This window comes from Notothenia rossii, assembly GCF_949606895.1.
Source record: "Notothenia rossii genome assembly, chromosome: 7".
NCBI lineage: Eukaryota > Metazoa > Chordata > Actinopteri > Perciformes > Nototheniidae > Notothenia > Notothenia rossii.
In genome coordinates, this window is record NC_136905.1 from 6663237 (window position 1) to 6674119 (window position 10883).

The 10883-nt window shown below is 37.8% G+C and overlaps 1 protein-coding gene and 1 long non-coding RNA gene across 3 annotated transcripts; both read left to right on the plus strand.

Annotated features, from left to right (window-relative positions):
• The first annotated feature begins 1417 nt into the window (after positions 1-1417).
• LOC307013563 (uncharacterized protein) lies at positions 1418-5217 on the plus strand. Of its 2 annotated transcripts, none has more exons than XM_079640972.1 (6): positions 1418-1568; positions 2647-2743; positions 3420-3705; positions 3902-4056; positions 4265-4550; positions 4794-5217. In XM_079640972.1, the coding sequence occupies exons 2-6, from the start codon at positions 2680-2682 to the stop codon at positions 4942-4944; spliced, it is 942 nt and encodes a 313-aa protein (XP_079497098.1). In that variant the 5' UTR covers positions 1418-1568; positions 2647-2679; the 3' UTR covers positions 4945-5217. The 2 variants fall into 2 exon arrangements, with proteins under 2 accessions (XP_079497098.1, XP_079497097.1); XM_079640971.1 differs by lacking the exon at positions 1418-1568 and adding an exon at positions 1607-1693.
• A 2910-nt stretch (positions 5218-8127) lies between these two features.
• LOC307013572 lies at positions 8128-10850 on the plus strand. The gene is made up of 3 exons (XR_013800985.1): positions 8128-8206; positions 8356-8417; positions 9797-10850. It is a non-coding gene; the product is annotated as an uncharacterized lncRNA (long non-coding RNA).
• The last annotated feature ends 33 nt before the right edge of the window (positions 10851-10883 follow it).

Below are 10883 nucleotides of genomic sequence, written 5' to 3' on the forward strand. Positions count from 1 at the left end.
TGTGAAATGATGTGTAATAGAATGAAAATAACTGATCTTTGAATAACATTTGACTAAATTAGTAAAAAGCACAAGTTATGTTAGCAAAAATCTGGGGTGTGTGTTTCAATGCGTTGATCTTCGGATCAGGGGCGCACTGGTTGAATCCCACTGCAGTCAGCATGTCGTTGTGTCCCTGGGAAATAAGTTCACCCCAAATTGCTCCTGTGGGGATTGCCCATAGTACTGAATGTAAGTCGCTTTGGATAAACGTGTCTAACAAGTGACATATAATGTAATGTAATCGGATAATTTGCACTTAAAATAAACTGTGTGCATACCCTGAAACACATATTTCTCCATGGATGTAAACCAAAGCCAAGCAGAATCCTTCAAGTTGCAAAGTGCATCTTCAATGCTGTTTCAACGGTTTCATTTATAGAAAATGTGGCATTGCATGTAAGAGTGACCAAGTCAGTTAGTTGGCATAGACCTCATGTTAAATCAGCCAATACATTAAGGTCAATACGTTTCCATATAATTATATTCATCCATGCCAATCAATGTGCACATAAGTCCATCACATTTTGATCGCTTCTCTAGTTGTTTTTACTTTTTTTTACTTTTCAGCAGCAATATTATGTTCCTGAGAATGCAAAGTACACACATTATCTAATCAAACCAGGAAGTTGTGACTTAAATGATCCACTTGGCAGTGTGTGTTATCTTTGTTTATCTGACCAGGAAGTGCAACCAGTGTTATCTGGGAATATACAGTAAACCGCGAGCTCACAACAAAAACAAGAGACATTATGAGTCTGTTAAGCAATGTCTGGATTGAACTTGTGCACGGCTCTCTTGCTTTTGCTGATACTAGACTCTTCCTGCAGATGTTTCCCTGTCACCTGTCTGTTTAAGGCCAGCAGGTGGAGCTGTTTTCTTTTTTAATGTGTACAGCACCACCTTGATCTTCAAAAAAAGATCGCTAGAGATTGTTTTTAATGAGGCATGCAAAGAAGTGTAGGCTTATTGAGAAAGGGGATTATTCAGGTCTATAAACAGGTGATTGTATTCATGCTTACCTTTTGTATTCTGACAGAATACTGCCTGGGCAGGGAGAAAAATAAGTTGGACAAAATTGTACACAAAGCATACAAAAATGATTCGTACTTAGCTGCCATTTCTCTCTGCATTTTGGGCAGATAATTGTATTTAAGCATCAGGTCACTTAAGGATTTAGCTCTATAGTTGACTTAGTATACTTTCTCAATTAGCTGCCATATTACATTATTTATGTTGATTATTTTTGACAAGTGTTGACCTGTGCCCTGTTTTATAACTGGATGCTTTTATATTGAAATGAGAAGTATCTGTTGACTTGGCAATAAAGTTATTCATTTCTTAATCCAAATTAGCTTTATCTGCCCAAAGGACAAGGTAATCTGTGGGTAAATCATCAATGAATAACAACACGTACCATGATAAGATGTGCACATAAATATCACTGTGGTCCACTTTAAATCATAATCCATCTGCACTGCATAATCAGCGGCTCCTCGTCTTCCTCTGAGTTTATTTTGCAAGTGAAGGTAAGTTGTTTTAGTTGAATAATGATGCTTTTAAATTGCACGGTGTAGAGCCGATGAAAGGGAGTCAGAGGCGGTGTGTTCAGTATGGAACTCCACACTTTATTTTCCATTTAAGAGAGGACAAGGTAAGTACATCTGCATGTCGCTCCTGATAAACTAGCATGAATAACACCACCCGGTACCCTCACTAACGGGTCCGTGTTGCAACACACACAATATTCCCAATGGTGAATTGTGTCCCATAACGTGTCACCACAGCGGTAAACTTTAACGCATTAGCATTACCAAGTTTGAACACGTTTTTTAACTTTAGGTATCTTGCATTGAAGAGGCAACAAAGCTGTCCAGTATCCCTGCAGTTGCACAGGAGGAGGATATTGCTCACAACATGATAGCAGCAGCAAGAATACGACCATACGAGCAAATGTGTAGCGCACATTATGCAGAGGGCAATCACAGCGGCTTTGTTTATGCTTTAGCTATGTGTGGGAACATTTCAAGACATCATGCACTGAAAAAAACTGAAACGTTGATTTGTGTTAGTGTCAACTAATTTCACATTGCTGTATTAGGTTAGTTGAAAGCAATAATATTAAGTTGAACCTAATGTTTTTAATTTAAACTTGATATTATTGCTTTAAATCTAATACAGCTATGTGAGATTTGTTTACATGATACATTTAATTAAAGTCAACGTTTCAGTTTTATCAGTGTGCGAATCATTCAATAATCTTTCAAACTAAGCTAAGATGTTATAATAAAATTAAAAATGCATTTCTTACAACACCACCTATGTATATTATCTCTCCCCAGAATACAATTGGAAATACTAGCATTTATTTAGTTGTGATTAATCATAATTAATCAGATTATTATTGTGATATTGTGAATTAATTGACAGCACTATTTTAGATATACAGTTCTGAGGATTGTTTACTCTGTGCTAAAATACATATAATGATCCCATTTATCACCAGTTATTAATTCCTATAGTTATAATTAACGTCTGGAACATGACTGTTGTAGGTCTGAGATGAATTGCATAAAGTAATAATGATGACAATGTTCATTTCTTCAGGAGTTGACTCTATCGTGTGTCTCATCAAGAGCAATGACGCACAGTTCAGTTCTGCCTCTGCTGCTCCTGCTGGGCACGTGTTCGGCTTACACCTACCGTAAGTAGGATCTGGCTTTATCTATGGTGTCTGTTATAAAACACTGAAGTGGTTAACATGTCGTTTGCATTTGTTACACCACTTGTATGTTTGGGCTTGAGTATGATCTGTGTGCAGTTTGACACTAGAAGGCTGTTTTTACAATCATAAAAGAACCTCAGATTGTAAATCTTGCAAGTATGAGATGATTTTGCAACATCACAACTACTTTGGAAACAATCATGGTGCAGTATGGATACTAATGTGATGAGGAAACCTGAAGTCTCCAGAGGAAACATACATCAGAGAACTGACCCCTTTGTAAATTAGGCAATTGTTTGAAAAAGAAAATGCACGTTTGTAGATTACAGATTTTTCATGGAGGCGCAAAGAAACATTATTGTTGAAAAAGCTCTATCAAATCAAATCTATCCAATCAAAACTTGTGTGTGTTGTGGATTTTTTCACATCAGAGTCAATAAAATATCCAGTACTGTTGAATGGGATGCTATTTATGTTTAAATGAGTGACTGATTACAAACAACTTTACCCAATGAACTCAAAAGGAGGTGATGTGTTCCAATTTGTTTTGGCTGCCCTCAAGTGGCCAACATTCTTTTTTCAGGTTCATTGATTATACAGTATATTATTTTTCCATACACCAAATATTTATGTATTTCAAATGTCCGATTTACAGGAAATGTGGCCTTGCGTGGAAAAGCAAGCCAGTCAGGGCGTTATCCAGACCATTACGGAGATGCAGACAAAGCTATTGATGGAAGCCGTGATTCTAACTATGGTCATGGTTCATGCACCGCTACTAATACGCAGACCAACCCCTGGTGGAGAGTGGACCTGCTGGAGGCCTACATCGTCACCTCCATCATCATCACCAACAGAGGAGAATGCTGTGCAGAAAGGCTCAATGGGGCAGAGGTTCACATCGGCAACTCTTTGCAAGACAATGGCGCTTCAAACCCAGTGTGAGTGATCGCTCAGATGTCTTGATAACAAGGTTCACCCCAGGAAATAGTTAAGCAGCATCCAGATCGTGATACATTCGCTGTCTGAAAGAATGTCTTTAGAAAGTGTTAGAATAATGTTTGACTCTGTGTTGCTGCCTTTCTAGTACTGCAGTTATTTCAGCTTTATGTATTTCCTCCTTTTCCTTTCTTTTAGGGTTGGTGTGATTTCTCATATCCCTGCAGGCAGGTCTTTAAAAATGACTTTTACCAAACTTGTAGAGGGACGATACGTGACGGTTGCTCTACTTGGTTCAGGAAGACTCCTTACACTCTGTGAGGTGGAAGTCTACGGGTACCGTGCTCCAACTGGTGAGAATTGAAAACAAAGCCACTAAATACTTTATTTTCGGGGTGATAAATCCTCATCTATCTATCTATCTGTCCTCATCTGTCTATACAGCTGATATCACACCAGAGTTAAAACTCCATGAACTTGAATGAACAACAAAGGCTAAATGCAGAGCATCATGAAAACTAATTATCAATGCTGATGTTTGCAAATGTGTTCTGTTTGCAGGAGAGAACCTGGCACTCCAAGGAAAAGCCTCACAGTCATCACTGCATAATTTTGAAAGCATTGCTTATAATGCTATTGATGGAAATCGTGCAAGTGCCTGGGGCCAGGGTTCTTGTACCCACACAAAACAAGACTTTAACCCCTGGTGGCGTCTTGACCTCGGCAAAACCCACAAAATTAATTCTGTAAACATAACCAACACTCTAGATTCTGTCCCACAACGACTTAATGGAGCTGAGATCAGAATTGGAGACTCTCTTGAAAACAATGGCAACAACAACCCCAGGTAGTTTATAGACCTTTAACTGTACTAGTGTGGCTTAAAGTTTGAGTTTGATGAATATCTGTTGTTGGTTTTGTTTTGAACAACCAATGTTTGCTGCATAATACAACCATATATTGATTTGGCTAACTAATGGCTAAAGGCTAAAGGCTAACTCATTTCTATGAAATGATTTGTACCATAAAAGTTCTCATTAATTCAAATGATCTTTCAATGAGTTAACAAACACATGTCTTCTTCTGCTAGGTGTGCTGTGATCTCAAGCATCCCTGGAGGTTTCACGGAAACATTCCAGTGTAACGGGATGGACGGTCGCTACGTCAACATCGTCATTCCTGGAAGAAGCGAGTACCTGACACTCTGTGAGGTGGAGGTGTACGGCTCCAGACTGGATTAGGTCTGAATAGGTTCAAAATGTGTATCAATGACCTTTGATATATCTGATGCTCTTGTACAGACTTGTGTTGCAATCATAGCTTAAGCTTCACTTGCTAGCTATTAGCAATTGTATTTATTTTCACTATATCTGTAAAGTGTCTTTGAGCACCTGTAAAAGCGTTAGCAAAATACATTTATTATTATTATATACAAATATTCTACATAGCTTAAATGTTTTTGTTGCTGCAGTTTACATTTCTCCAGATACGAATACATAAACTGAACTACTGTATTTATTTTTGTCTTGTTTTTCTTTAAGTATAATAAATGGCTATAACTGCATTTGGTTGTGCAACCCTGTGTTGCAGAATAAAAAAAAGGGTTTGAGTAACATTTGACTCAATAGGTAAAGGTTTCCAACTAAAACTCTGTATGAACACTCACATGTTTCTCCATGTATGTATAAATAAATAAAAACAACTATTAAATGTATATCTATACCATCTACATTTAAAGAAAAAGAAGATCACTAGGGATTGTTTTTAATGAGGCATGCAAAGAAGTGTAGGCTTATTGAGAAAGGGGATTATTCAGGTCTAAAAACAGGTGATTTTATTCATGCTTTTCTATTCTGAGCACTGAGTACTGCCTGGGCACACAGCTAGGGAGACACATTTGGAAAGAGTTGGAGAAAATTGTACACAAAGCATACAAAATTATACGTAGCTGCCATTTCTCTCTGACCTACAGGAGCATAACATTCAGAATTTTGGCCAGATAATTGTATTTAGGCATCAGGTTAATCACTTAAGGATTTAGCTCTATAGTTGACTTAGTACACTTTCTCAATTAGCTGCCATAAAACATTATTTATGTTGATTATTTTGACAAGTGTTGACCTGTGCCCTGTTTTACAACTGGATGCTTATATATTTGAATGAGAAGTATCTGTTGACTTAGCAATACAGTTTTTCACTTCTTAATCCAAATGAGCTTTATCTGCCCAAAGCACAAGGTAATCTGTGGGTAAATCATCAATGAATAACAACATGGACTATAACTGCATTTGGTTGTGCAACCCTGTGTTGCAGAATAACAAAAAGGATTTGAGTAACATTTGACTCAATAGGTAAAGGTTTCCAACTAAAACTCTGTATGAACAATCTGAAACACATCTTTCTGCATGTATGCATAAATAAATAAAAAATAACTATTATTAAAGTTATATCTTATGCGTAAAAAGTACAGGTTACTCTAGCTTGTGATGAACTTGTGTCTGTTATTGCTGGACACCGTAAACACAATTCCTTGCAACCAATTTACACAAAGTTTCAACTGATGAGTTAAATATCAAGCCGTGGTCAACAGAGATTTGAACTGCATTCATTAAAATGAAGAAACGGCTAATTGCATGCATTTCCTGTTCCTAATGGAGCTCTCCTCTGCAAAGTCAGATTTATTAAAGCTACATGTGTATTAACTCCAACATAAAATACAGTCAGACTCACCGGCCTGTTAACATCTTTAGAAATATTCATATACGCTATAAATTGGCAAGTCATAAGAAGATTGGCAGTTATTTCAAATGTTAATGAGATTCTGTGTATAGTTGCAGAAATAACAACTCTGTGATAAACCATTCCAGTTAATTTTATGTTGCGTTGTATCCTTCTATACAAAAACTATTTAAACATTTGCTAATGCTAGCTGGTGGTGCATCGATCAAGTGTCAAAATATATCTCCACAACTTTACTAGACCCCTCCGTTGTTTTCTGCAGTTTCATCTCACCTCAACATATTGTGTTAATTTCGCCAACACACTAAGGTAAATCATATTTCATATCATTATTCATTAATGTCGATCAGAGTGTACAGAAGTCCATCAGATGTATCATCGTTATCTTATTAAGATTAAAGTGGATCACAATCGCATAATATCAAAATCCTCACACAATCAATCGAGGTCAATCAGTTTTCATAATATTCATGTAAATCATTGTTGACAGCAATCCATCACACTTTCAGTGCTTCTCTAGTTTTCCTTTGTATATTTATTGACCTATTCTCTCCCACTTTGTCCTCATGTGGTTTCAAACTGAATTGTTTTGTTATGCCTTTTCAGCAGCAATCTAACCTTCCTGAGAATGCCAAGAACACTCATTACCTTATCAAGCCGGGGAGTTAGGCCCAATGAGATCCACCTGGCAGCAAACCAGCAACATCAATATTTTCTAACTCTGGTGTTTTATTTTTATCTGACCAGAAAGTACGACCATATTTTGTGTGGAATTGACAATAAACAGCAAGTGAACACAACTGTTGCGCCATGTCTTAAAAACAAGGCGTAGCTTATAAAAGAAAAACAAATCATAAACAAAGTCAAAGTCACCTTTACTGTCAATCTTTCAGTTTGTATGTGACAGAGAGATCAAAGAAATGTTTCCAACAATCCCGAATAAAAAAATACAAATATGTATATCCTATATATACACAATCGACAGACACATATGCATATGCAAACCTGTATATTTATATTATTGCATATTGCATTCTACATCAGCATTTTTTTTCAACTAAGCTTAAGGTAATACACTTGTATTAACAAATGTAATAATATGTCTGTCTGTCTGTCTGTCTGTCTGTCTGTCTGTCTGTCTGTCTGTCTGTCTGTCTATCCGTCCGTCTATCCTGTCTGTCTGTCTGCCTGCCTGTCTGCCTGTCTGTCTGTCTGTCTTTCTGTCTGTCTGTCTGTCTGCCTGTCTGTCTGTCTGCCTGTCTGCCTGTCTGTCTGTCTGTCTGTCTATCCTGTCTGCCTGTCTGTCTGCCTGTCTGTCTGTCTGTCTGCCGGTCTGCCTGTCTTTCTGTCTGTCTATCTATCTATCCGTCCGTCTATCCTGTCTGCCTGTCTGTCTGTCTGTCTGCCTGTCTGTCTGTCTGTCTGTCTGTCTGTCTGTCTGTCCGTCTATCCTGTCTGCCTGTCTGTCTGTCTGTCTGCCTGTCTGTCTGTCTGTCTGTCTGTCTGTCTGTCTGTCTGTCTGTCTGTCTGTCTGTTATCATTAATATAACGTTGTAAATAGTTGCTGATCCCTGCTTGATACACATAATAAGCCTTATCTACATACAAGGACAAAAACAAGCCATAGATGGTCAATCATCAATAAACGACAGAATGTGCCACGATAAGATGTGCACATAAATATCCCTGTGATGTCCTATTCAAATCATATTCATCAACACAACATAAAGAGCAACTCCTCGTCTTCTTCTGAATAAAGTCAAGGTGTGTGGTTGTTGAATACTGTTGCTTTTGGGTATATAGTTTGAAGGGTTGTTTCATATTTTGTGAATTTACTCTGCACTGACATTTAAGGATTCACACATGTATTGATATTGAGTCATGTAATTAACTTTTATGTTTGTCACCATCAGAGCAATGACACACATTTCAGTTCTGCTTCTCCTGCTGGGGACGAGCTCAGCTTACACCTATCGTAAGTAGGATCTATGCTTACATGTCATATCTTTGTTATAAAACATACAAATCCCCCTGTGATCTGTCCAAAGCTGCTTCAAGTACTACATAAAAAAACAATGAGAGATAAGGGCTCTATTTTAGAGATCTAAAGTAAATGGTCTTAAGTGCATTTTGAGTGTGTCCTACTTTTACAAATGTTTTGTTTAACTGCCTACAACTGGGCACAAAGTAAAGTTCAATGGGCAAGGGGTTTGTATTTAGTCTCTTGATTAGGCTATTTAAATGCGTATTTTGGACAAAACAATAATTTTGCCAATTTTTTAATCAGACTTTTGTTTCAATCTCCACCAGTAAATCTTGACGTCATGCAAAGTGTGATTTCTGCTTCTTCTACCAGGTTTTGGTTAATCACCGGCATCCAGGCAGGTGAAACTGTTGAGTTGAGTAAGCCATGGAAAATACTTATTTCTAATTGGCTGACGGGTGTACGTTCAAATGGTATCTCTAATGAATAGCCAATAAAATACATTTCATTTTTGTTTAGCGAGTTAAGCAGCAGGTGGCGCAAATTCTCCATTTTGAAAAAAAAACATTAAACCATTGCAGAAGAGATGATGAAGCAATTCAAAGAGCACCAGTTGAAGTTTAAACAGTGAAAAACAACGCGTGAAGGTCACATGAGATCTATGTGGAGCACTGAGGTGAATTATTTTATTTTCTATCATTTAATCATCTCATCGGCGTAGCAGAAGCTTCAGTGGACATTTGAAGTCACATGCTTTAAAATTAGTGTGGACTGTACCGACTGAAACTGACGGCAAGGTTAATTATTGTGGAAGGATGGACCCCATCCTGCAAAAAAAAAGGTAGCGCAGAGAGGGAAAGGGAGAAAAGAAAGAAGCGAGGAGGATGCACCGAAATGTGCAAAAATCACTGATTTATTCAGAGCCCCCGTAAGGTATAGAATGACGAAGCAGAACAATAATAAAACATATATAGTAAAATATAATATAACAGTATTTACATTGCATTTGATCTGGGATTAAACTCTGGATTGTATTTTGCACTAAAGAGGAAATATTATGCAAATGTTCAGGTTCATAGTTCTATCTCCTCTAATGTGGCCCAACAGCCTATATATCACACTACAGAAGAGGGGAACCCCCTACAAGCACAATAGGGCCTCTTTAACTGGTGCTGGAACGAGTGTTTCTGTATGGTTAAATCATGGCAGCCTGTGTTCTGTATTTGATGGTAACCACTCATTTGTGCATTTTAGGACATGGTTATGTATATATATTATATATAAGCATTTAAAATATCTAAATTGACTTGAATTTCAGTACAAATAGTGTGTAATTCTCATGAACTTTGTCTTCCTTTCTCTTCGCTCAGGCCCGGGTGCAGCATGCCAGAGATCTGGGACATTGAGGATTCCCAAAACGTTGGTAAAGTTCCCCTTTGCACCCACATGTCCAGAAGCTCACGACCCCACTTCACCACAGTCTTCTCCAACGACATCTACAAAGTTCTCAAAGTCTCCAAAGATCTCAGATAACACCGTGAGATGGACAAGTTCAGCACCTGTTGATCTTTCACTAGGTTTTGATCAGTCACTGCCATTGCTGCTTTTTACTCGAAGCCCAACGGTCCCCCCTCTTTGCGGTGCTCTGATTCACTGAGCGGTTGGACATTTCGGCCCTGACTTCTCAGTATCTGTGGACTGTTGCCAACCATCGTTACTGCTGCATTGTTTTCATACAGCAATGTTTCCATTACGCCAAAAGGTTTCCTAGCTTTTTATTGTTCCCTTGGTTCTGTCATATAGAATCTTTACTTTCGGAAATGGTGTTTTCAAAGACATGCTGTTCATACATCAGTATTATTTCTTAATGTTAGGAATTTATGTTCTTTGACTTTGGCTTAAGAAGTACATTTTGTCTGGCAGGCCCAATCATCGATGTCCAAATACTGTGAAGCAATACCCTTTGCAAACTTGACAAAATCTGACTTCTTCTATTGTTCTGCACAGTGTTGATCTGGGGAAAGATTCTTCTGTAGTACGCTATTTTTATAATTTATAATTCTTCCCGAGAGTTACTAATGAACTCACTTAGGTTTCCCTCTCCCAGCTATGGGATAGCCAACTGAAAGCTAGCTGAAAGCCAACTGACAGCCAAATTCCACCGTAAAAAAAAAAACATTAATTTAATTGCAGGCTTTCCCCATGAGAGGGCGCTTTCTACAGAAAAACACATAAACAGCTCAGGCATACAGAGGACACTTTGTTTGGGCCTCCAGACATACATTAGTTGTTTGAACTTTAATATTGTCTGTGGCCCTTCAGTTATCAAGATACCACTCTGACAGACATGATCGGGATTGATCTTCTGATCTAACTTTGGGTAAGAAAGCTTTCAGATGTCTTTTATAATATTTGTTTATTTTGTCTGTATTTAAAAAAAAAAAAACTTGCCTTCAG

Bases quoted from the DNA above. Each gene is read 5' to 3' on its own strand.
- LOC307013563 (XM_079640971.1), top strand. From the start codon at position 1,622: ATGAAAGGGAGTCAGAGGCGGTGTGTTCAGTATGGAACTCCACACTTT. The intron at 4,057-4,264 runs GTGAGAATTGAA...TTCTGTTTGCAG, and splicing joins CGGGTACCGTGCTCCAACTG to GAGAGAACCTGGCACTCCAA. The intron at 4,551-4,793 runs GTAGTTTATAGA...TTCTTCTGCTAG, and splicing joins AATGGCAACAACAACCCCAG to GTGTGCTGTGATCTCAAGCA.